This window comes from Gopherus evgoodei, chromosome 3 (assembly GCF_007399415.2).
Source record: "Gopherus evgoodei ecotype Sinaloan lineage chromosome 3, rGopEvg1_v1.p, whole genome shotgun sequence".
Classification (NCBI taxonomy): domain Eukaryota; kingdom Metazoa; phylum Chordata; order Testudines; family Testudinidae; genus Gopherus; species Gopherus evgoodei.
In genome coordinates, this window is record NC_044324.1 from 26,679,728 (window position 1) to 26,707,061 (window position 27,334).

A 27,334-nucleotide genomic window follows, 5' to 3' on the forward strand; every position below is an offset into this window, starting at 1 on the left:
ACTGTCAGGACAGACATCTAGATGAGTTCTCTCCCCCCTGCAGGATGCTGGGATTCCATCACCCTTCTGACCTTGGACCCTGCTCAGGGGTGTCTCTGAAAATCTGGATCACCTCCTGTAACTCCCTTTGACTGCCGAGAGGGACGAGAAACATTATTTCCCAGCTGATGCAAGGGTGGATGGGATTTCCACTTCTGTTCTTCTCCCTCAGTATCCTGGCTGCTTTGTGGGGTGTGAATTTCTGCTACACTACCTCTCCCCTCCAGCCTCAGTTTTTGGGCTCTCCTCACCAGCAGATTGCCTCAGCAGCACAATCTGAATCTGCCTAGATCATTGCTGCCCACAGGGTTCTCAATAGCAGCAATCCAAGTTGATGGGATTCTGGTCCTTTTCACCTCTGCTGAAGCTTAGGAAAGCTATGAGCAGCAGCTGCGGATCTGAATCCTTTTCTTCAGTCTGCAGATACTGGGTTAGAATAAATTCATATCTAGAAGGTTTTCTCTGCAGCCATAAAGGCTAGAAAACTTATTTAATTTTAAGGAGTGAAAGCTTAGGTACTTAGACATTGATAGCATTTACCAAGGAGTGCTTTCTACTTGACCCAGGCAAGTGGATTTTTCAAGCCCTCATGCCTGTCGTGCTGTCCACTCCATCCTCACTTGCCACTAGTGTTTAATCCCAGCCATGAGCAATCAACTGCTTTTATTAGACAGTTTCTCATTCAAATTCTTTGGAGGAACTTCCTGGAAGACACTTGTCTTTTTGAAGCCAAATGATCTTAAATAAATGAGTTGTACAAAAAAGGAAAAACCTAAAATAATAAAAATCTGCACTGCCCCTCAAAGATCCCCTATAACAGACCTGCATCAAGGAATTATAGACACCTCAAAAACACTTAACTCCCAATAAAATGACAAAAATCCAACAGTTATGCCTTGATAAAAATTGGTATTACGCAGATCTTCATTAATTAACTGGGCAGTCTGTTACATTCATTGGCAGTTACATTTTGTTTTTCCTTCTGTTGCACACAGGGTACACACAGAATTTGATCGGTTTCTCCTACAGACAAAAAAAAAAAAAAAAGAGGTCATTTTTATTTGTGTGTATCTGAGAGGAACTCAAATGATGAGGGGCCATATAAATACTTACAGAATTTCTGGACATATTAATGTAAAAAAGAGTTAATCAGATAGTGATAAGATAATCTTACCTATGAGAAACATTAAACTTTTGTACTATTCTTTCCCCATCTGCTAACCAGATCTGGATATTAGTGACTGGTTCCAAATTGTTTAGCGTTATTGAAGGAAGAGGCCTTTTGTTCTCAGCTTCAAGGTCCTTTTTTACTTTAGAAATTATTCTTGGAGTCGCGCTGGAAAGAAGAGCCAAACAAGATTATGCAGTGCACATAAAATCATAAGCTAGAACAGTCATTACCTCATCTATTTTTTGACTGAACTGAAATATTTCTAGGAGGTTCTAAATCCTGTCAGAGTGTACTAACAACTCATGTGCAGCAAGCCTAGGAATACAAAATTGAGGTTGAGGCTTTACTAGAGAGATGCAACAACTCTTGAACTTGACAACTTCAAACATGATGTTAAGGGAGAGAATATCCTATTTCTGTTAATGAAAATAAAGACTATTTTAAATAATTATTTAAGAGATTCAGAGAGAGTTTTAAGTGATAAACATAAGATGTAGAATTAAATGCCTAAAGAACAGGACTTGATGTTCCATTGCCTAGGTCTCCTTCACTGGGAGGAAATAAAGTAACACTTTCAGGAATTTGACTGAAGAATTTGCAGGCTAACAGTAATTTGTTGGAGGGCTTAACTGTGATGTGTGTGGTACTTACCTTTTTATAAAACATAAAAAAATAGATTACATTAGTGATGTGTACTGTGTTCTAAAAGTGGTAGAATAAACCTATCAACCTTGAAATAAATAAATAAAGGCTACTCCTAATTCTTATAAATTATAAACATACTAGCACTAAGTGGTCCAATGTAATAATATTAAGGGTTAAATATGGCTTCCTCACTTTATATGGCCTAACCTTTTAATTTTATCATAGTTGATAGATTACAACTATATACAATGTGTAATCAGAGATATATTGCACTTCAACTACAAATATGTAGGTTTAGGTAAAACACAGAGGAACAATGGAAAAACCAAAAAAAGTCTTACAGATTAATTTGGATTATTCAAAATTTGTATTAAAAACACGTCAGCAGTCATCCATCTGTTCCAATCCACCTTTCTACTCTCTTCTCATACCCTGCTTTTTTGTTGCTCTTGCTTAACCTTAGAGGACCTAATTAAATTACAATGGTTCTCCAGACCATAAAAATAAATGTTGAGCATGCAGCATTGAGGGAGAACAGAAATACATCTAAATGTAACAATGGGTAACTTCAGCTACCCACGTACATGGAGGGATAGTATCAGAGGGTAGCCGTGTTAGTCTGGATCTGTAAAAGCAGCAAAGAATCCTGTGGCACCTTATAGACTAACAGACGTTATGGAGAGATAGCTCACTGGTTTGAGTATGAGCCTGCTAAACCCAGGGCTGCGAGTTCAATCCTTGAGGATGCCCACTTAGGGCTCTGGGGCAAAATCAGTACTTGGTCCTGCTAGTGAAGGCAGGGGGCAGGACTCAATGACTTTTCAGGTCCCTTCCAGCTCTATGAGATAGGTATATCTCCATATATTATTTATATGTATGAAGTGGTCAACTGTCTCACAAAAATGATTGAGAAGCAATTTTTGACACCTTATATTATTAGAGCAGCTAGTTCTACTGCACAAAAAATAATACTTCAAAGCTACGAAATGTTTATCCAAGTATGGGGAATAAAGTTAAAAAGCTAACAGCCTAGTTTTCAAGTGTATTCCCGTACTGTACCTAGAATCACCCTCTTGCAAAATTGATGTGTAAAGCCCTCTAGTGGCAAGAAATGAGGCTAAAATACGGGGGAGGGGAGGCTTCTTACCCTTAAGAAACATCATTGCTTTTAAAGGCTTGCTCATTTTACATTCTAGACATTAGACCCTTTGTTCTATCCCCTGCCAAGGTAAGATTGCTCCCCAAAGTAAGTTTTCTAGTGCTTTGCCTAGTCTAATGGTAAAAGGTTTATGACACACATTGTTTTACCCTAGTGAGGTTACAGCTGAAGCACTACTTTTGCCACAAGAGATTTCAGTCTGTCTTTTTGGTTAATGTATTTCTGAGATATAATTTTAAAGTTACATCTTAAGCTTACCAAGATTCAGAACCAAGCTTTTCTATTACAAATCACAAAACCATTAAACACAGTTGTGGAACAGTGGCATACAAAGTTGCAGACAATACAAAATAATAAAGTATTTTAATGGACTCAGAACTAGGTCTCATTAAGCCCTCCTGCATAACAAAAGAAAAATATATAGTAGTTCAGCTGAATACATGTGTGTGTATATACACAAGTGTAACAGACTTGTGCCATCTCATCTTTCAATAGAAACCGCCTGAGGTAGTCATTGGCAGACGTGCCCAAGTCAAGACTATATTTGCCCTACCGCATCTTCCATTGTTGGGGCTAAAAATTATCCCATCAGAAGTGTTGGTAGCATGTCTATTAGGATTGCTGGATATTAATAAAAGAAGCTTTAAACACACTCTGCATATCAGTCACAAGTTTAAGGAGGCTGCCCAGTTGTATGTTTGGTTCTTTCTACAATTCCCTTGGTAAACTACAAAAAACTGCAAGTGTGGAGAGTAAAGGCTTGTCTACACTTGAAACACCACAGCTGTGCAGTAGCATTTCAGTGTAAACACTACCTATGCCGATGGGAGGAGTTCTCCCGTCGACCTAGCTCTGTCTACACTGGGTGTTAGGTCAGCTTAACTACACTATTCAGGAATGTGAATTTTTCACATCTTTGAAAGACGTAGATGGGTCAACCTAACTTTTTTAGCATAGACCAGACCTAAATTGTATAGTGCAGCTGAAGTCACACTGGAGCAGATCCTGGACTACAGCATTAATAGCCTACGATTCACGTTAGGAATTCTGTCCCTTCCTATATATCAGTGAAAATAGCATCCTTTCTCTCAGTAGTAATGAGTATCTGCCTTAATGAATCATAACATTCTATAGGATAGCAAGTGTTAATTTATGAAGGCAAGTGCATGACACCCAACCCACTCACCCCCAAGTACTGCTTAGGTTTCCAAGACTAGCATGATATTTACTACTTTTATCAAGACAAGCTGCAGTATACCATTGATTCGACTAACAGGAAAAACAAACCAAGACATTTTAACTTACAAACTTGAACAAAAAGGCTGAGCATGTTTCATTGTATGAAACTAGTAAACAGAACACACAGACATTGAAGAATAGCATGTTTCCAGATTTTAGTTTGTCTGTTGGAAGGCAGGATCACTACTTGCAATAGCAGGGGTGGGCAAACTTTTTGGCCCGAGGGCTATATCTGGGTAGAGAAATTGCATGCAGGGCCATGAATGTAGGGCTGGGGCAGGGTGCTGGGGTGCGGGAGGAAGTGCGGTGTACAGGATGGGATTCAAGGCAAGGGACTGGGGCAGAGGAGAGGATGTGGAGTGCAGGAGGGGGTTCAGGGAACAGCGTTGGGATGCAGGAGGGGTTCAGGGTGCAGGCTCTGGCCTGGAGCCACTTACCTGCCCTTGCCTCGCACCTCTCCCAGAAGCGGCCGGCACATCCCTGCAGCCCCTGGGGGAGGAGGAGCAGAGGGGTCAGCGTGCTGCCCTCGCTTGTGGGTACCTACCCCAAAGCTCCCATTGGCTGCAGTTCCCCGTTCCTGACCAGCGGGAGCTCTGGGGGAGGTACCCACAGGTGAGGGCAGTACGCGGAGCCCTCTGCCCCTCCTCCTCCAGGGGCCACAGGGACATGGTGCCAGCGCTTCCGGGAGTGGCACAGGGCCCTTGGCACCACACAGGTGGCAATCCTGTGGGCTGGATCCAAAGCCCTGATGGGCCGGATCCAGCCTGCGGGCTGTAGTTTGCCCACCCTTGTGGTGTAGGCATGACAAAGCACAACAAATAAGTGGTAAGAGACAGAGTTGTTGAGTTAAGTCAGCAATCTGTCTCAACCGTTGAAACAAATTCCAGCACTATTCAGGCCAGATTTTGCTTTTCCTATTTATCTCAATTTTGGTGGCTACTTTTATTTGCCCAAAGTTTTGCCATTGCTATTTCTCCCTCCATATCTGCAGACATCATTTTAACAGGCAGTTTAATTTGTGTGAAACAATCTGGAGCATTGATATAACTTCAATCGAATTAACAAGAAGTGTTAATTATGGACTCTGAGGCAAGGACTTAGCTAACAATCAGGCCCAATCAGGGTTATAAAAAAAAAAAAATCTATTTCATTTACAGTATTTTAGAGCAGAGTTCTCACTAATTCACTTAGAATCACAAGAGCAACTATCAGTTGGGATATTTTTAGACTGGTTATTGGAAATAAAAGGCACATACATAGTTACATTCGTCAAAGGATTGTGCTGATGATCTGCACAGTGCCCCCCTGTGGTAAGCAATATCCCTATTTTAGGGATAGAGAAACTAAGGTAGAGAGGTCCCCAGATCAGCACTTAAGTAGCATCTCTGGGTTTAGCATTCAAAAGCTCCTGGGGCATCTAGCCTCAAGATCAATCCTCTAAACCACAATGCCATTTGTAGTGTTTATAAGATCAGTCTAGTTTTAAAAACTATCACTAGAATTTCTGCACTAAAGAGATGGAGATTAAAAAGAAAAATAAATCAGTTTAATGTATGGTCTGACGTAATTTTAAACACTATTTTACTGGGACAAGTTACATGGCTCAATACCAAGGAATTTGCTCATTTAGTTGAGATACTCTTGCCCTTTGTAATCCTAATGTCTAAGTGAATGTCATTCACCATTTCTTCATAGACTGCGTCTTGCCTAGTTGCCTTTAAAGAGTAAATTCAGTGTTTCTATTTAAATCCTTGTATGGCAGGATAGCATCATTGGAGAAAATACTACTATAGATATATCTTCATTCTTTGTATGCTGAGTTATCATTTCCCTACGTCAACCCACTCAGAAGGCATACATCCCATCAGATCACTCACCTGCCTAACCGGTAACCTTGTCCAGAAAAGGGGTGAAATATTGGCTTCTTTAATACATATACCTCGTCTTTCTTATCTTCCACCTTCACATCCACGTCATCATCAAAAGTCTTTTGTAACTCAAATGGCAACTCCCTTTTAAAAAAAAAAAAAAACAAACAACATAAACATGGACAAAATTAAAATAAGGCTCTCTGTACGTGAAGAGAAGACAGTAACGATATTTGGTCTAAAAACTGAAAACACAGCTCTGACTAACATTTGGCTGGTTTATCCATACAAAAGGAGTTAGTAAAATAGTTGCAGCATCACTAACACATACTCAGCATAATCTGTAAATCACACTAATGAGATATGCATCCATTGCAAATTACTGAATTGTGAGGTAACCAGGAAGTGAAAAAAGCAAAGAGAACACATCATGGGTATTGTGTAAACTATAGTTCAGTTTTTAAAAGATATCATGAAGTATCAAAACACTACAAAAAGTAACACCAGTAATCTTTAATAAAAATTGTGAAATGTTAATACACCTCTACCCCAATATAACGCTGTCCTCAGGAGCCAACAAATCTTACCGCATTATAGGTGAAACCACATTATATTGAAACTGCTTTGATCCACCAGAGCGTGCAGCCCCTCCCCCCAGAGAGCTGCTTTACCATGTTCTATCCGAATTCGTGTTATATCGGGTGGCATTATATTGGGGTAGAGGTGTACGAGACATTACAGCACGTTAATTCTTTGGTAATGGGATAAAGACCACCTTTGACACAGAATTCCTTTTTAAGACAGATAGTACGGAAACCCATTTGATTAACAAGGATAACTACAGACTAAGCAAAACAAGGTAGGCATTTTAGTATTTTCTATGGAGGATCACTAATATCTATGATCTTTAGTGAATTAAACACTGTTTGGCTAGCAATATTCTATTCACATTTAACTACCTTCCAGGGACCATCTGAAAGCTCACAGCTCGTAATTATTTCACTAGAAGATAAGCTTGTCCACTTTACCTCCCCCTGCCCCCGCTTCTCCTAGCAGCATATGGGTATTTATAGATTCAGAGTTGTGTACTTCCCCAGCTAATGACAGGCTGCTTGTAATTATGGATAGGAGCACATATTCTTGTATGTTGCAGTCACAGAGGAGAATGATTTTATAGCATATTTATGAAAATGTTTTTGAAGTGCTGCTAACACTGAATTAGACCTGAAACAATGTGGAAGGAAAGATTTGTAATTTAAAAGACAATGGCTAAATAAATTCATATAGCTGTAAAAAAAAGCTTACCGTGAAATTTTGGTTAAACAGTGAATGGGGGGGGAGGTAATTGACTGAAACCCTGACCAACCTTAAGTTTTACAAAAAAATTAATGGGCAGTGGCCGCAGATGTCCCTCCACAAATGTCCCACCAATATGCCTCAAACTTGACCAGGGTGAGTATCCACAACTACAAGGAAAGCACCTCGAGTACTGCCTGGTCTATACTCAAGTTAATCAAACTACTGGCAGGCACTTGGTCTTGTCCTCTATTCTGTATTGTACCTTTAGAGTAAGATCTTCAAGGCATGGATTCTGTTTCGTCTATTTCAGGATTTTGAGTGAGCATCTAAAAGCTACGATGGTGGTTGGACATTAATTCTTGCAGTGTTAGAATATGTCTACGCTACAGCAGCTATAGTGCCACAGCTATGGTGCTGCAGCACCGTACTGTAGATGGTTCCCAGATTGACAGAAGAGGTTTTTTTTCCCCTCAATGTGCTTAATTCACCTCTCTGAGAGGTGGCAGCTGGGTCGACAGAACTCTTCTTATATGCATCTACAATGGGGGTTAAGTCAACGTAACTAAGTTGCACAGAGCACACAATTTTTCAAAGCCCTGGGCAATATAGCTAGGTCAATTTAACAGGCATTAGATTAGGTTTCACTGCAACTGGGAGGTGTGATTCCCAGCATGGGTAGATAAACTTGTGCTAGCTCAGCTTAAGCTAAAATGCTAAAGATAGCAGGGTAGGTTCTGGTACAGGCAGCAAGCAGCTTGGGCTCAGACCCAGGGAGTAAGGCAGGCTTGGATTCAGGTGACTAACCTGAGCTGCCAACAGTGCCACAGCGTCTACACTGCTATTTTTCAGTGTGCCACCTCAAGTTGAGCCAGCATAAGTCTGTCTACCTGTGCCGGCAATCATACCTTCCAGCTGCAGTGCAGACATACCCTTAATGCCCAGTTTAGACAACAGCAGTATAAATTTATACAGAGCTGTTGCAGTGTATAAGCAAAGCAACTGTGTTACAAGGTCATGCAGCATTAGAGTATAATGTACAAAGTACATTAACACAATCTGGTTCAGTAGACAAAGCTCACTTGCCCTTTTTTAATTGAATCCAAGAACTGCTGGTTTGCAACATCTTTGTAGCTTCTGAGTTCACCGTCGTTTACTGTAAATCCATTTTTCCATAGTTTAATAATTATATCAGCCTGTGAAGTAAAGACAATGAAGTCATCGGAAAACAACTCAATATACTAGCATCTCCTTATGATTTTAGCTCATCCACTCAAGGGACTGAAAATTACACCAGCACAAGTCTCGCTATAATCCATCTTGGGCCAGTGCCAGCACAAAAACATAGCAACAGCAAGGGACAAAAATTACATTTCTAATTTCTAAATATCTTCATTTCTAGACCTGACAGCAGAAGACCTTGCACCTCTGAAAAGCAGAATCAGAATGGTAAAATGCCTTTGTGTTAAAGTTCACAAGGCAAAACTTTATCAACCACATTACTCCAGTTACCATCTTCATCTTCCACCCCATGCCACATTGTGGCCACTAAAAAGTTATTGAACAACTCTTATCTTAAGAAATGCTAGATCTAGAATCCTAGGTTTTGCATTATTCAGCATTCTGCTTTCACTTGAATTTTGAGAGGTGTAGTCGAGACAGAAGTTAGAGCACAGGATTTCTGCAGCTAATTCCCATCTCTGGCTGATTTGCTCTGTAATCTTGAACAAGCCACTTGAAGCCTGTCTGTTTGCCATCTGTAATAATAGTCACCTTCCTAACAGGGGTACTGTGAGTCATGTTCGTCAAGTGCTTTACAAATCTTTAGATAAAAGTTGCTATATAAACAGACTATTAGCCAGAAAGGCTACTTACCAGTAAGTATAATTTGAGTGTAGTTGTCCCACAAGCTCATAACAGTTTTATATGCAAAGGTTTGATCCACTGAATCTACTTCTACCCTTATCTCCATAGACCACAAATCTAGAAGACGTAGGTAAGACTTTAGCCCTGCTTACAGAGAACACGACCCCTTTTCCACAACTAAAATTACCAGGAGAAGCTAAGCTACATAAATCTAGCAGTCAAGGGAAAATACAGTTCAGCTGATTGATTGACTAAGGCTAAAGTCGGACAACTTTGAGGAAATTTAGAAGGTACTTGAAAAAAACCCCACACACCACAAAAAACAGTCACTTCAACCATAAGAAACGGTCAGCCACCAGGACTGGAATCTCATTGACCCTCCTGGCAGATATCACTACCAGGAGTACAGTCGCTAGAGATTGCTTGCTACACCAGAGGTTCTCAAACTAAAGGTCAGGACTCCTCAGGGGATCACGAGGTTATTTCATCAGGGGGGAAATCATGAGCTGTCAGCCTCCACCTCAAACCCTGCTTTGCCTCCAGCATTTATAATGGTGTTAAATATATAAAAATGTATTTAATTTATAAGGAGTGGTTGCATCCACAGGCTTGCTATGTGAAAGGGGTAACCAGCACAAAAGTTTGAGAACCACTGTGCTACAGCATCTTATTATGTTTGTGACCTGCAGAATTTGTGACCCTCCCAGAGAGGAATTCAAACCCAAATTTGTTAAGGCACCATTGTAGCATGATCCACACAGGCAGCTTTGGGGATTTTATGCTGCTCAGATGAAAGATCTCTGTGTCAGAAGCTAAACTGGATGCTCTTGTGAAGTGGCTCAATCTCTTATACTAGTACCCACTTTTCCATAGCAGAACTCCCCCATTCTGGAACTCTGCTTCCATTTAGCAGTTTGGGTTGGGCAAAGGGAACCCAACTGCCAGATACCAATGGATGATCCCCAGGTTGAGAACCCAGGCACTCAAACTGGAAGTCCAAGTACCAGAACTAACATGTCCAATTGGGAGTTTATTCAACTAGAGCCTTGTCCTACCTATTCTGGATGACTTTTCAAAGTAAGGGTATTGGAGAGAATACATACAGCAATCTTTTATCCAGACCAGAAGTAGTATGTGTCATGAAAAAAATTTTTTAGACAGACAATTTATACCCTGGGGAATCCAGATATACAAAGAATCTTTGTTCTTTCATGAACGGATACAGAGTAAGCTTTCATAATCCACAAGTCATTTAAAATATTGCCAGAGCACATCTGACTATTTCAAAAGCTTATTTAAATCTGTCTAATTTGTAGACTTTGTACTACTGCCTAATGCATCTTTCCAATGTCAATGAGACTTGGAGGAGGATTTGACCTGGAGTGTATTCAGATAGTATGTATGGCATTTTAAAAGGTGTTTGGTCATCCAAGTCTGACTACTGAAATTAAATAGTCTTGACAGGTATGTGGGCAGTTGGCCACACTTACAGTTTATAAAATATTAAGTACCAGTGCAGAATTCAAATCACTTTTCAACTAACTGGAAATTCATGTGAATTAGGTTTGAAGTTGTGTCAAATCAGAAGTGTGCGCCAAACCTACACAGTATTAGTTATGCAAACAGATCTCTTAGAAGCTGTTTGATTAGAAGAATCCCTCTTTGCTTGCCCCATGACTCCCCTCCTCCCCCCGTGTAAATAAGCCTATTTATGGGAAGAATAGCAATTTGCAGCATGCACAATAGGCATGTGGCAAGTCTCCAAAAATGGCCCTTTTTTTTTTTTAGTTTTAAGTACTCACTTTATACGCACCAATATTATGTATCATTTGAAAACTTATTTTAATCTACATTTAGATGAGGTATGACATGGAGCTGTCAAGTGGTGCCATAAGCCTGTAGGCAAGGTGAAATAATGGTATCCAAACTGAGAAAAAAAAAAGTATCATTTTTTGCACAATTCTAGAAACACTGCAATATGACTATGACTACAGTTTTTACTGTAAGTAGTGTTTATTGGTCAGTTACCAAACAACAATGTATGAAAAGATTTTTTATTGGTTTTGCATGAGCAACTATTTTTTCCCCAGAAATGGTGGTTAGCAAAAAAGGCGAACAACATTTTGCAGTATATCAACATCAAATTCTTAATTGTAAAAATATCTGACAAGTGAGTATAATAGTTTTCTATATTTTCAATTGAGATTTGGTGATCAGATCAATCTCACATCGAAGGTTGTGCACTAGCAGCAGTAGCTTGCATGCCCATAGTTTGTACTGCATGTTAATTTGTAATGTAATACTTCTCCATTTGTAAGATATGGTATATAAAAATGTAGCATCTACTCTGCCTGGTAGAAAGTTTTAATATGTAATTGCCTATGCCTGCATACCAGCTTTTGAAATACTCTAGAAACTTTTTAAATTCAGTGACAATTATGCATAGGGCAGTATTAGAGATAACACACTGCTTCATACTGGGATTCAGTCAAAGTGCTGACTAAACAAAAATATCAATTTTCATACTAACATACTAACTACAGGCCTATAAGCGTGACTTCAGTACCAGGCAAACTGGTTGAAACTATAAGAAAGAACAATATTGTCAGACATATAGATGAACATAATTTGTTGAGGAAGACTCAACTTGGTTTTAGTAATGGGAAATCATGCCTCACCAATCTACTAGAGTTCTTTGAGGGGGTCAACAAGCATGTGGACCAAGGAGATCCAGTGTACTTAGATTTTCAGAAAGCCTTTGACAACGTCCCTCACCAAAGGCTCTTATGCAAAGTAAGGTAACACAGGATAAGAGGGAAGGTCCTCTCTTGGATTGGTAACTGGTTAAAATATAGGAAACAAAAGGTTGATATAAATGGTTAGTTTTCAGACTAGAGAGAGGTAAATAGTGGTGTCCCCCAGGGGTCTGTTCTGGGACCAGTCCTATTCAACATATTCATAAATGACCTGGAAAAAGGGGTAAACAGTGAGGTGGCAAGATTTGCAGATGATACAAAATTACTAAAAAGATAGTTAAGACCCAGGCAGACTGCGAAGAGCTACAAAAGGATCTCTCAAAACTGGGTGACTGGGCAACAAAATGGAAGATGAAATTTAAATGTTGATAAATGCAAACTAATGCACATTGGAAAGCATACTCCCAACTATAAATATAAAATGATGGGGTCTAAATTAGCTGTTACTACTCAAGAAAGATTTTGGAGTCATTGAGGATAGTTCTCTGAAAACATCCATTCAACGTGCAGCAGCAGTCAAAAAAGCAAACAGAATGCTGGGAATAATTAAGAAGGAGATAGAAAATAGGACAGAAAATATCATGTTGCCTCTATATAAATCCATGGTACACCCGCATCTTGAATACTGTGTGCTAATGTGGCCGCTCCATCTAAAAAAAAAAAAAAAAGGAATTGGAAAAGGTTCAGAAAAGGGCAAAAAAAAAAAAAAAAAAAAAGATTAAGAGTATGGAATGGCTTCCATATGAGGAGAGATTAATAAGACTGGAACTTTTCAGCTTGGAAAACAGACAACTAAGGGGAAATACGATTGGGGTCTGTAAAATCATGACTGGTGAAGAGAAAGTGTTGTTTACTACTTCTCATAACACAAGAGCTAGGGGTCACCCAATGAAATTAATACACAGCAGGTTTAAAACAAACAAAAGGAAGTATTTCTTCACACAATGCACAGTCAACCTGTGGAACTCCTTGCCAGAGGATGTTGTGAAGACCAAGTCCATAACAGGTTTCAAAAAAGAACTAGATAAATTCATGGAGGTTAGGTCCATTAATGGCTATTAGCCAGAACTGCCAGGAATAGTGTCCCTAGCGTCTGTTTGCAAGAAGCTGGGAATGAGCGACAGGGAATGGATCACTTGATGATTACCTGTTCTGTTCATTCCTTTTGGGGCACCTGGCACTGGCCACTGTTGGAAGACAGGATACTGGGCTAGATGGACCTTTGGTCTGACCCAGTAGGGCCATTCTTATGTTCTTATCTAATTTAACACAAATCTGTATACTGTACAAAATAAAAAATTGAGGTAGTGGTGTTGCATTACTAACAATATACTTTGGGTATTTTACCTCTACAGGGAAGTTACAGAATATGTAGACATGAGGCTACAAAAATCTTAAGAGAAAAAGACTCCACAAAGTTTGAGAAGTATGCTGTTTGTCAAGAAAAAAGAAAAAAATTGAAAGAATGTAAACCTGTCCGAAGCAACTGGTGCTGGGCAGAATTCTGTGGTGCTCGCAGCAAAAGCCAAGAGAGATTAATTGTATTGGCAGTGTCAAGGTTCCCTCCCCACTCTGAACTCTAGGGTACAGTTGTAGGGACCTGCATGAGAACCTCTAAGCTTAATTACCAGCTTAGATCTGGTTTTACTGTCACCACCCAAATCCTTTAAGAGTTATTTGGGAAACTCTGTCTACCTTCCCCCAGCAGCCTTGAGAGACTTCTCCACCAAGTTCCTAGTGAACACAAATCCAAACTCTTGGATCTTAAAACAAGGAGAAATTAACCATTCCCCCCCTTCTATCCCCCCTCCCCCATCCCTAGTAAGTCCAGATCCAAACCCCTTGGATCTTAAAACAAGGGGAAAAAAATCAGGTTCTTAAAGAAGACTTAATTAAAGAAAAAGGTAAGTCATCTCTGTAAAATCAGGACTGAAAATAACTTTACAGGGTAATCAGAAGCATAGAGCCCAGAGGAACCCCCTCTAGCCTTAGGTTCAAAGTTACAGCAAGCAGAGGTAAATCCTCTTAGCCAAAAGGAACATTTACAAGTTGAGAAAACAAAGATAAAACTAACAAGCCTTGCCTGGCTGTTACTTACAAGTTTGAAATATGAGAGACTGGTTCAGAAAGATTTGGAGGGCATGAATTTGGAGGACTCTGGTCCCTCTTAGTCCCAGGAGCAAACAACCCCAAAACAAGAGAGCACACAAACAAAAGCCTCCCCCCTACCAAGATTTGAAAGTATCTTGTCCTCTTATTTGTCCTTTGGGTCAGGTGTCAGCCAGGTTACCTGAGCTTCTTAATCCTTTACAGGTAAAAGGATTTTGGTGTCTCTGGCCAGGAGGGATTTTATAGTATCGTAAACAAGGCGGCTGTTCCCTTCCCTTTACAGTTATGACAGGCAGCTACTGGATTAGTTTTCTAGTTTAGATGATGTGCAACCAATATTCTATCACAGGGGTTTCTTTTAGAAATACACAAGCAAGTAGAACATTGCACGTCAGAGCTGTATTGAACCAAGAAAGAAAACAGACTCTGAATCTGATCAGAGAGCATTATATGTTCACCTGCTTCTATAGCCATTAGAGCAAGCAGGTGTTCCTGCCATTGGTCCTGTTGCATTGTTTGCTTGAGAAAAGCTTCATAAAATAAAGAGACAAGGTGGTTGAGAAAATGAAGATCTAAAGAAAAGCACTGTGAAAGCTCAAAAGCTTGTCTCTCTCATCAACAGAAACTAGTCCAATAAAAGATATTACGTCACCCACCTTGTCTCTCTAATATCCTGGGACCAACACCACTTCATAAAATAGAAGCATTTGAGAGAGCAACCAATATAAGAAAGGCAATACTTCAAAGACGAGATGACATTGTGCAGAAGACTTAATTAATTGTCAAGGATGCAGTCTAATCACTCAACATGGCCTTTCTTCCTACTTGAGTAAAATTAATCTTAAAGCAAACCATCTAGTTACACTGTAACAATAGTCACTTTATGACACTGAAGAATCAATGAGCTGATAACATGAAGACAATGATTTTATCTATAAAAAGGTTCTTCTGTCCAAGCTGCTACAAAGGAATAAAACCCTACTTTCCTCAGATGTAAAAACTGCAAGGTATTCCAATAGCAAATTACCGGCAAGTTTAGAAAAAAGAAAAGAAAAAAAACCGTCATAGTTTCTGCAAATTCATTCCATGCACAGCAAGGACAAGTGAGTCTATGATTATTTTATGCAGCACAATAAAATTAGCTGATGCTATTCAAGCTACTAGTAATCTGCTGCAGGAATTTAAGTTATCCAAACGTTTTGTGGATGTTCTTCTGGCAAGTGAGCCTGGTGAACAGCTTTCAAATGAAGAAATGGCTGGTGCAGTGCTGTATGACAAGAGCGAGAAATAAAAGACCCACAGAGACCTGAATTGCTTAAACTTCAATCTAGGCATCAAAAAGGAAAAAGAGTCAGTGGCCAAACTCCCACCACATGAGGAGAGTTTTGAAGAACATATCAAAAGAGCATCTTGACAAACAATTTGGATTTCTTTGCACACAGGTAAACCAGATATTGGATTACCATTGCAACATGGATGGAAAAATATGGATGAACTACTTCCTGTATTCTTCAAGGGCTCAGCGGCATCTGAGTTTCTACAAGATCTTATTTGTGCTTGTACCAGTCAGGGGTCACTGCATAATCAATCATATCTGTAGTTAGAACAATCTTTGCTGCACAGAACTGTGTACATGCCAAGTCAATGAAGACCGTGGTCACCCACACACTTTTGACAGAGTCATGCTGATGAATAAGACGATAGTGATGTTGACTAAAAGTATCACCAGCGCTATTACATTTCAATGATACCTGTACACATGCATTATCAGATTTTGTTTTACTTTTTAGATAGCTGTTGTGATGCTTTGAGGTCCCAAAGAAATCCAGTTTTATGTCTTGAAATACAGTCATAAAACTAACAGGAATGAATGCAAATATTTAAACATACTGATCATGTCATTGTTTATCCCTGTTTCTATGGTAATGGAACAACATAATCCCTCACATCAAAGTAGACATATTAGGTGTTCAAATGATGTATCATTGGTGGGGGAAGTGTGTGTGTGTGTGTGTGTGTAGGGTATATTACGTTTACCAAATTGGTGGTAGCTAATGCTCGCCTTCGAGCAGTGGGCATGCTCCACCTATAGAGAGTAGGGCACCCAACCAAATTACACTCCCTTACAAATACTTTTTACATGTGAAGGCACAGTAGCAAGACCCTTGCCTCCTCCAAATTCTTCCTTGGAATTTCCTTAGTCCAAAAAGCCTATTAAGTCCTGTCCCTTCCAATCCCCATGCAACGATAGGGAGTGTGAGACAGAGACACAAGGCACATGGAGCTACAGACCAGTGCAAAGCATCCCACTGTCACATCTCATTTCTCATCTGCTCACTGTCCATTTAGGCCTTATCTACCCAAAAATAAATTGCACCTATTTAATCAGTGTACAAACTGATTCACCTAAATCCTTGAGGTGGACACTCTTACATTGATTTCACTAAAGTTACTTTAACCAGTTTTCCAGACACTTAAGTAGTCCAAAACTGATCAATAGACTTTTAGAATCCCAGTTAGTATTAAATTATTACTTTTTAAAATTAAGATGTGTGAAGACTTCACTATTACTCTCATTAGCATAGTGAAGTTTTCTTCAACTAGTTTAGGCACACCATAAAATGAGTTCAATACATTTTGGAGGGGACATGTATACGCCATTATGGCACTCTCTCTCACCTCTGTCCAACATCAAAACCTTGGGTTGCATATTCCTCTCTGCTATACACTGCTGTTGGGATGCTCTTCTGCATGCTTTTCCATCATTCTTGAGAACAAAGGGTTCATTACTCCAGTTCCACAGGATCTGGTCTCCATGTCAAGTTCTCCTAGCTAACCAGATGATTTCCACATGGAAGTCTGCTTGGCAGTTACTATTGATACATTACCTTCACAAGGTAAATTGGGTAGAAATTCTGCTGGTTTTCTGGAATTTATACCCAGCATGATAAAACATTGATTATAGTGAATACAAATTAAAAGGCTGACCACTTACTTCATTCTTAACTTTAGCTGGTGGCATGCATATAGCACCAACCTTCTGAGCTTCTTCAAAAAGGTTATCAACAAAAAATTCACAGCTTTGCTCTGCACCGTTAGGAGTTTGGTCATCGGTTCCTTGTTTACATACCCTACAAAATAAAAATAAATGAGTTGTTTAGGAGACACATTAAAGGTCACAAGAAATTTCGTACCAAAAGGTCGTTTCCTCCCCATATCCCATGTATTTTGTAATTTGTTAGAAAATAGTAACTAGAACAGCCTTGTGGACCATTTTAATATGCATTGTTTGCTGTACTATTGTGACAGGTTGGGTCACAGAAACCTCCTTGGGAACTGCCAACTGATGTGCCAAGACTACTTCTGCTCCTGCTTTCGTGCCCTGGCCCCTTAGAACTTCAGTGCCCTGCCTGGTTTGAGCCAGACCCACTAACCTAATGCAAAGCCAGACCCAGATCTGAACCACGTCCCTTAACAGCTGTAGGCTTAAACTGAAAGCAGCTTACAGAAATGTTCCTGTCTTTAACACTCAGATGCCCAACTCCCAATGGAGTCTAAACCCCAAATAAATCCGTTTTACTCTGTATGAGCTTTATACAGGGTAAACTCAAATTGTTCGCCCTCTATAACACTGACAGAGAGAGATGCACAGCTGTTTGCCCATCCTCCTCTCCCCCAAGGTATTAATTAACCCAAAGTAAAAAGTTATTTTTTTAAATACAGAAAGTAGGATTTAAGTGGTTCCAAGTAGTAACAGACAGAACAAAGTGAATTACCAAGTAAAATAAAATATGCAAATTTAAGCCTAATACAGTATTAAAACTGAATACAGTTAAAATCTCACCCTCAGAGATGTTTCAATAATTTTTTTTTCCCCACAGACTGGATGCCTTCCTAGGTCTGGGCACAATCCTTTCCCCTGGTACACCCCTTGTTCCAGTTCAGATGGTAGCTAGGGGATTTCTCATGAGGGCTACCCCCTTTGTTCTGTTCCACCCACTTATGCAAAAGTTATATAAGGTGGGAAATCCTTTGTCCCTCTGGGTTCCCACCCCTCCTTCTCAACAGAAAAACACCAGGTTAAAGATGGATTCCAGTTCAGGTGACATGATCATGTCACTGTAAGACCCTGACTCATAGGAAGGCCTGCCTGCAAACAGGGCTATCCACAGTTAATTGTCCTGGTTAATGGGAGCCATCAAGGTTCCAAACCACCATTAATGGCCCACTTTGCATAATTACAACAGACCGTCAGAGTTATATTTCATATTTCCAGCTTCAGATACAAGAGTGATACATTTATACCAATAGGATGACCACACTCAGTAGATTATAAGATTTGTAATGATACCTTACAAGAGATCTTTTGCATAAAGCATATTCCAGTTAAAATAATATGAGTATGAATATAATGTAAGAAAATACGCTAGAGTGCAACATCATATTCTTTTCATGAAAAGGCTCAGCATACAGCAGATTCACATTATGCCATTCTGCTGACGTGCAAAGTGAGTCCAAAGGGAATTAAATTAATCCATACTGAAGTTTCTAAATTTGGAATCCAACTCTGTGAGAGGATGTGTTTTCTTCCTGTTACCACAGCAAGTCAGAAAACTTTCATGTCAGAGAGTCAATCCTGCCACTGAGAAAAACATTTGCTGTTGTCCGAGTTAGCTTTCACTGAGCCACTTCTGCAAAAATACATGCATCTTCAGAGATAAAATTCAAAAGTCACTTACAAAACAAAAGATGTCTATATCAGTTATTCTCATATTTAATTTTCTGGCTATTTGCCCTTCACCCTCAGATCCCTAAAACCTTTGTGACATTTGTGGTCTTTAGCACTACAATTGATAAACCTGGGTATAGCTGTCTCCCAGTGCTACTCTAGCCTACTGGAAGCCTATATAACAGAAGGCTTTGATATTTTGGAAATGAGCCTGGTGTGAAAGCCTACAAAAACATTTTACTATTAAGTAAACATTTCCACCCACAGTGCTACGTACACAGTGTAAAGGAACACAGAGTCCTCTTTACTATGTTACCTTTTCATTGACTAGAAACTAGATAGTTCATTCAGAATGACTGATTACTTCTTAGTTTAAGTTCTCAGACAGGATCATGCAGTATTTGACTTCTACGATAAGCATTACTGAGGAGCTCACACAAGCTTATTTAATTTAGCACTTCAAGAAGTATTTCAAACAGTTCAAATAATCTCAACTTTTATACTAAAGAAAATTGAATATTTTTCCTAAATTGGGACTTCACGTTGGAATGAATGTTCATGAAAAAGTACTGTTCATTTGAATGGCTCAGAATATTAATTAGGTGCGTTTGTATTAACAAGAATCTTCATTGCAGAGTTTGCGGTATGACCAGCTTTAGCATAAAAATGTTGTTAGACACAAGATCAACATTTTTAAACAAAGTAAAACAATCTTACTGGTTTAGTGACATCAAGACAAAGTTAACAATTCCTACCCCCAATCCCTATTTTCACTACATCATTACGATTAATTGTCCCTCTTGCCCCTCCCTCAAAAGATCAGATGAACTATTAGCATTTGCAGTGTTTTTCCTTAAAACCTTATGCTTTAATAGGCATAAGAACTAGACATCTTCACATATAATGTAAAGGCTTCCAATGGGTCAGAGTAGAAAGGCAGACAGATTTATGATTTTACTTGTAAGCATAAATGTTCATGCAGCCACTTGGAAAGCTTCCACCCCTATAATTTGTGATTGCAGTTACATGAGAAGTGTTCTGCAAAAGCAATTTCCCTCTTCTAAAAAAAAAAACTAAAATGTATGTGGAGCAGATAGACAAAGTGAACACAGATCCTCAACACAGTGCTTTTGGTTTTTAATTGCAAGTGTTCCTCAGTGCTTTATAATAAAAAGAACACACTGATGTGGGATAATAGGAGCAGAAACATTTGTTCTAGCCAGCCGGTTAGTTATGGCAGCTTTGTACTTCAAGAGGCAGTGAGAAACAAACCAACAAGAGATGTACTAGCCTAACAAAACAAACAAAAAAAAAATTCATAAAATGTCACTGGATTCTATTTCAACTTTCATTCCTGAAGGCAGGAGCCAGATAAAGTATGTGCATATCAAACCATAGTCACTAAATCAATAATATTTTTCTCATAAAAGCTACAGAAGGTTTGCTTTATTATTAATTAATAATTAATGGTATGTTGAATAAATAGATGGTACATAACAGGACAGAACCATACAAAGAAAAAACAAGCACCTACCATTCTTCTTTTAAAGTTTCAATTTTGTCTACATCTTTCATGCTGCTGCTTCCCCTAAATCATGAAAAGAAATTTTTTAAGAAAGAGGCAAAATTCTTAACACATTTAGCACACTTTTGAAGACTATAAATTGTTTACAGTTTCTCTATGGTTAAAAGTTATTCTGTGTTGATACTTCACATAGGAAGATTTCAGATTCCTTAGTCTCCAGCTGGTTCTTTGCTTTTCCTGCAGCTTCTAATTTGGTCATGAATATATGTAGCACCCTTTTCAGCCTCAAACATTAGAAGGAGGAAGATTGGGTTATTACATTTTCTCAACACACTCAATTCCCCTTCCCCTCCCGAAAACAACACAATGTGGATACAAAAATATCCACTCATTCTTATGCTAATTTAGAAAACAAGTCATCCTCATTTTCACATATTTAGTTGAAACTTGTCTCTCAGATTTTGACAGCAGTGCGCTGTCAGATGGTTGCAGAACAACAATGTCGCAGGCATCCTTTGTAACTGTTTATTGCCATCAATGACCTTCAGTTTAACAGTGTGTATAAGCAAAAGATGCAGTGTCTCAGACTCATAGACTTTAAGGTGAGAAGGGACTATTATGATCATCCAGTCTGACCTCCTGCACAACGTAGGCTACACAATCTCACCCATCCACTTCTATAACAAACCCCTAACCTATGTCTGAGTTATTGAAGTCCTCAAATTAAGGCTTCCCTGTTCTCCAATAAATTGGTGCAGTGTCCTAGAAACTGGCTACATCAAGTCATGATTCCTGTTGTATATGTGGCAAGAGACTAATCCTGGATTTTCAAGCACTAAAATATACAACAGGATTAGTGTGCTGAGTCAGCAGGACTGAAAAGTACCATATTATTCTTTTGCTATCTCCTGATCTCTCTACAAAGAAAGAGATATTAAGCCACAAAAACAAAATAAAAAAACTAAAGCTCTGACAAGCCGATAGTAGCAGAAAAATTCCTAGCAAAGGTTGGAACCACATTTAAGGGCCTGATCCTGCAAAATGCTGGGCACCACCTTGTTGAAAGGGCTCAACACCTTACAGGATCAGGTTCCAAAGCACCACACTGTGCATAGGTATTTCGGTATAGAGAACAGTTAACACCCCTCCCAATACTTCCCAAATAGCCAGGCAAAACCAGGAAGAGTTAGGATCAGTGTTCCTCCCCTAACTTACACTTGCTTTTGGGGCTTATTAGATAGTGAGAATAAAAACCAATTTACTTAGCCAAACAGATATTTATGCTAAACAGGATATTAATTTTCTCATCTTTACATATAAAACCCCTAAAAACAAAAAACAAGTTTATAACAGACATGCAGATACACCCTCAAAAACAACACTACTGTAATACATTTCTAAATCCATTTATCTTTTCTTTAACTGGTTAGAGCATGCAATATTTCTTGTATCGGTCAAAAGACTACAGTTAGTGTCCCTCTAACACCGCATATAAAATGTCCTTGCTCCATTTTACAGTGCTGTAATAGCACATATAAGCGCAAAGCCATGCTATCATATGAAGTTTTGTTTTACATATTTGACCTACCTAAAATCTGCATTTTTAAAATATTTGGATTATTAAAAACAAGGTAAATCTACTCCTATAAATATTCAACTTGAAGTTGAATATTGAATATATGAATATTCTATACATATTCAAGTCTGGAACCCACGTAATTTTACAGTAATGAAAAAATGAAGTTAAAATGTAATCAGAATTATTATAAAACACATGACAGGCAGAAGCAAGTCTTGAAAACTAAGTTTTTACTATACTAAAGAGACAGTACACAAACTTATCCAGCTGTGAAAGACGCAGAGTGGGCACAGAGCTGCTGGGGAAGGGTCACAGAGACCGGGGTTCAGAAGGGCTAGTGGGGGAGAGATAGATTGTGGCAGGGGCACAAGGGCTAGCTGGTGACAGCATTGAGCCATGGGCTAAATGGGAATGGGGGTGCAGGGCATGGGGACGGGGAAGGCAGGGTAGGAGCAGAGAGCCACATGGGGATGGAGCGTGGCTGAGTGGGGGCAGGGCCACATGGGGATGGGAGAGGATGGGGGGGGGAAGAGGACAGGGACACATAGGAACAGGGGATGACGGGGTAGCTGAGTGTGGGTGCAAAGATGCATGGGGACAGGCAAACCTTCCTTGACTGAATGGAGAGGCTAAGGGTCAGCCGGGTCTGCATGGGCAAGGCTTCCCAATTACCTAACAATCCCTCCCCACTCAAAAAACGTTCCATACTTCTCCCGTCCACACCCAACAACCCTCCAGGTTCATTCCCAGGCTCCTTCCCAGCAATTACTTCCATCTTCCTCAGCTCCTCCATTACCCCCGATTCCACAAAGCCTCTGCACTGCTTTGAGGGGTGTGGGAAATCTGTTTCTGTAGTGTAGTTTAGATGTATTACTATTCAAAGTCCTCTATTAATATGCCTAGTAAAGAATCTATTTGTCAAAAAACATTTACTGAATCTTTTTTGTCTTCTTTATGGTTACAGGCATACTTGCTGACAGGTATTTTGAAATAAAATTAGCAAAAGAATTGAAACTGGTGTGATTATATTGTGTTTTGACAAATAAAATATGCAGAGTTTTAAAATATTATGTACAGAAATTAATTTTTTGGCACAGAATTCACTTTTTTGGGTGCAGAACTCCCCCAGGAGCATACTAAAGACAAATCAACCCAAGTCACACAAATAATTTCACTCAGAGTCAAACTTTTGTTGGACATTTCTAGCTATCACTCAAAACTATATACTATAAAATTTACCTTCAGTATCACAAAAACGTGCACTTACACTTTAAAAACTTTTCAGCCATCAAAACATGCACATCTGTGTAATCATACCTGTAAGTCATCTCTTTCCTTCTCCATCCTGTTTCCTCGTGTACATTACATCCTCACATGTCTCTCAAGTCCATCATTTAGACTCCAACCATGAGACTGAGGCCTCAAACTATAAATTCGTTGGAACAGGGACCTGTCACATGCATTCTTGTGGGTACAGAATTTCTAATAAAAACTGTTTTTCAGTTATAACTTATCCTCCCACAAATTAAGTTTCAAGTGAGGAAAACAGAGCCAACTTCACTGCTTCTCTTGTTTCAAAGAACAGCTACATTAGCACACCCATATTTGGAGTGCAGGATGTAGATACACTGAATTATTTTTTTCCTTAGGAGGAAGAAGAGACAGAGCCATGAGAGGAAGAGCATAAACACTGCCTACTACAGCTATTAAAATTGATTATAAATGCTTTGGAACAAGGACGAATCACTTACTATCTGTTTTACTATTGATCATTTGTATTATCATAACACTTAGAACCCTAGTCATGGACCAGGACCTCATTGTGCTAGGTACTGTACAAACACAGATGAGACCATACCCAACCCAAAGAGCACAAGGAAACAAACAAATGCCTTATTCCCTCTCCCCTTAAAAAAAAAACAAAACACACTACCAGAAAATATTTTCAGTTTTTGTTTTTCCCACTCCATTCTTGCCCAAGGAGAATATTTTTGTTCTCTAAAATAGAAATGGTGGTGGTGTGGGGTTTTTTGTTTTTTTTTTTTAAATCATCAAGTCTCAACCAAAACTGTTATCTTCCACAACTTCATTAGTCAAAAAATCACTGTGCTGAAGTGTTTTGATCAGCTCCAGTTAAAGTGACATTATGCAATATCATAAGCCATAAATGATCCAAATATACAGCAAGCTACCCTAACCTTTGAGCATATAAACCTATAATCTTAACAAGATCACATACCCACTATCTGAACTGTCAAATGCAAAAAGGATAAAATTCCAGCCTCTTAAATGCGCATTACCATCAATTTGAGTGATATGGCAGCCATGCAAACCTCCAATGTACTGCATCCATTGCCAGGACCTTGCCCTAACTCAAATCAGACTTGTCTTCAGCAATAACTGGCAACCACAGCTCTGCCAGAGTCTTTTTAATGACTCATTTGTAGCGTCCTATTGACATTTAGCAAACCTAGGCCTGGTATATCACCCAGCACTCACTTCGAGAGAATGCACGCAACAGCACTGGAAATATCATCAGGATTGCGTACGCTGCCTTATTTTATTTCCAACTACTCAGGTCTCCAAGAACAACCGACGACGCCACCTCACCATGCAGAGCAACAAAACTAAGGGGAAGGAAGGACAGACCTGTTCATCACATGCTCTGACACGCCACAATCACACACACTTTCAAAACAGAAGGGCGGTCACTTAAATAATCCTTGAGGCAGCGGACGGGTGTCAATGAGCAGCAAGAAATAAGCCACCACTCTGGTGTTATATCCGAGACCCCAGGTTTCTCCCTAGCTGGGGCTGCACCACTTTCTAACGCTCATACTTGCAAGGAGGGAAGGATTTTGCTGTGTGCGTCGCTGAGATTCAGCTGCAAAACTCCCAGGGCTCTCCCCGCCCCTCACTCCTGCTGGCAGTAGGTACCCGCCTTTGCGAGGCTGCCCCCTTAGGGACAGACACTGCAAACTCGACATAAAGTGCAGTTACGTTTCCGAGCAAACAAAACTCACGGGGCCCATTCAATCCCCCCCCGGCAGCACCTGCACACACCTCCGGGCAGGGATTACCGCCCATCCTGCCCAGCTCGCCTCTGGGCGCGCAGCTCGACCCGCCGTTCCAGCCTGCGCAACGCTGAAGCCAGCAGCTCACCCCTGTGCAGCGCAGCCACGCACCCGCCGCCGCCGCCGCCGCCCGGGAACCCCACGCAGTCCCCAGCCCCGCTCACCTGGCGCCGCCGCAGCCCGCAGGGCGGGCGCTACAATGTATCAAACCCCAGCCTTCCACAGGCTCTCCGGCCGGCCCAGCCAGCAGGGCCGGGGAGCCCCCTTCCTTCCGCCCACTCGGAGACGGGGCTGAGCGGAGAAGGGGGCAGAGCTCACTTACCTCACGTGACCTGCTCTTTGTCCTCCATTGCTCTATGGGGATATAGCTGCAGCAGCTGTTGAGCAATCAGGGCTTTTGCCCTATTGGTTGTGTTCGGGGAGAAGGGCAGGCGCGGGGCTGGGATGCAACCCTGAGGTTGTTTTTGTTCCTCGTCTGCTGTACGGAGTTACTGGAGGCCTCTGATTAATCCTTAGGTGGGGGATACAGAAAGGGTTTGTGAGACTTAATTCCTGATGATAAAGCACTCGGATCCCCCGGAATATATCATTTACACACACATAGCAAGCACTCGCACCCTCAAGCACTACAGAGCTGCAACCAGGGGTTGCTGGAACTCCTTGGCTTAAGTGGTTTCCATTAATATATTTTTATATTAATAATAAATTAATGGAATAATGACTATATTCGGTTAATATATTTTTACAGGGTTTACAGTTTTGTTCAATGGCTCACAGCACCCACGCTATAAAAATTGCTCCAATGCCATTGCTGCAACTGAATAGAAAGCAAGCGACCCCCAGTGCAGGATGAGAGGAGGGAAACTACAGCAAAGTGCATGGGAAAAAAGACGCTTATGAAAATAGTAATCACGCACATTGTGGAAGAATTCACAGTCAGATAGGTGCCTGTCCTTGTCCTGAAAAGATATTGTGAACAGCCCTAGAGAACCTGATTTTTTAAAATCTCTGTCTGAAAGACTCCACTACATGATAGATAAAACCTAGTTTATTTACTGTGGAGGGAGAAATTATTTCCTCTAGATTTGAACCTACAGTTTTAGGAAGTCATCATTATACAAGATATGTAATGAAGTAATTTAAAAATCAGGAGTCTCTTATTTTTTCAGGACCCTGTCAAATGTCACAGGGCCTGTCTGTACTGGAGATAGTTGTACTAGTGTAGCCACCCTTGTGAAAATCCCACTATTTCAAACCTAAATAAACTGCTGCCTGTCTACTAGGGAAGTGTGCCCCACTGTAGCACCATGGAAAACACCAGCAGGTACAAATATCTAGGAAAGAGCTCTGCACAGACACAGGAGGCTGCCGACATGGAGTTTATTACAGATCTAGAATTATGCAGAATTAATTATATCACAATTTTATGCAAATCGTTTATCTTCCTTTTTCAAATGTTCTCTTGGCGAGGCCAATATATTTTGTTATAAATGGATCTCTGAATATCAAATATGAGAGGCTGATGATGCACAGCCAGCTTTACTTCCTTCTGTCGCAACAGCTATTAATATCAAGTTACTTGAACATGAATAAGCAAAACATACATGAAGGTACATTCAGAGACAGGTTAGTAATGGATAAACATTGTCTTACTCAAAACACTGTATCCAACAACACTGCAACACATTGGGAGTATTTGTCACAGCTATGTAAGGGACTACAAGGGAGCTGATCCAATTCTGGGTCTTTTTGATTTTTTATTGGGCAAAGGCTGGAACTGCAGTAGAAGCAGCACTCTAAACCCTTTGGGGAATAGCATGCCTCTCATTTTGCTTGAGAGACCAATTAAGAACCAGTGTGGACATACTGTATTCCAAAAGGAGTTCTGTCTGGGCTTTGTACAAAGTACAAAAGAACTGCATGGTGGTTGCAAACTAGTGGCTCAAGGTTGCAGAGGGGATGCAAAAAGGAGAATGGGATGGGATATTCAGAGATCCAATAGGCATTTAGAGGAGTCTTCCTTCTTTATACCATGCTGTGTGACCTGAACGCTGTCTCTTGCTACTTCAAGAACTCAAACTCAGTTAGAAGCTGATATTAGAAACTACCCAAAACAAAAAAAACAACAATGGTGAGCCAATTACTAAAAGCACATGCGGAGTTGACTGACAGCAGCAGTTGTCACAAGATTTGCAGTCACTCCTGTATGCACGTTTTAACAAGGGGTTCTAATAATCAGTGATACGCTGTAAAACACTTAAAGTTAACCTAAATTAAAC

General features: G+C 40.1%; 1 protein-coding gene across 3 annotated transcripts in view; it reads right to left on the reverse strand.

Annotated features, from left to right (window-relative positions):
- Positions 1 to 25,346, reverse strand: part of UBXN2A (UBX domain protein 2A) — a 30,090-nt gene extending 4,744 nt beyond the window's left edge. Inside the window, exons 1-8 of one of the 3 annotated variants that reach the window (XR_003999473.1) lie at positions 25,220 to 25,346; positions 23,299 to 23,407; positions 20,412 to 20,465; positions 17,144 to 17,279; positions 8,504 to 8,613; positions 6,131 to 6,265; positions 1,214 to 1,375; positions 862 to 1,062 (exon numbers count right to left, since the gene is read on the reverse strand). Coding sequence is in view for 2 of the 3 variants with exons in the window: in XM_030555337.1 (XP_030411197.1) it covers positions 1,214 to 1,375; positions 6,131 to 6,265; positions 8,504 to 8,613; positions 17,144 to 17,279; positions 20,412 to 20,465; positions 23,299 to 23,309 (608 nt within the window). In the remaining variant the exon portion in view is untranslated. The remainder of the gene's footprint in view (positions 1 to 861; positions 1,063 to 1,213; positions 1,376 to 6,130; positions 6,266 to 8,503; positions 8,614 to 17,143; positions 17,280 to 20,411; positions 20,466 to 23,298; positions 23,408 to 25,219) is intronic. The other 2 variants (XM_030555337.1, XM_030555338.1) reach the window with 2 other exon arrangements.
- Positions 25,347 to 27,334: the final 1,988 nt, after the last annotated feature.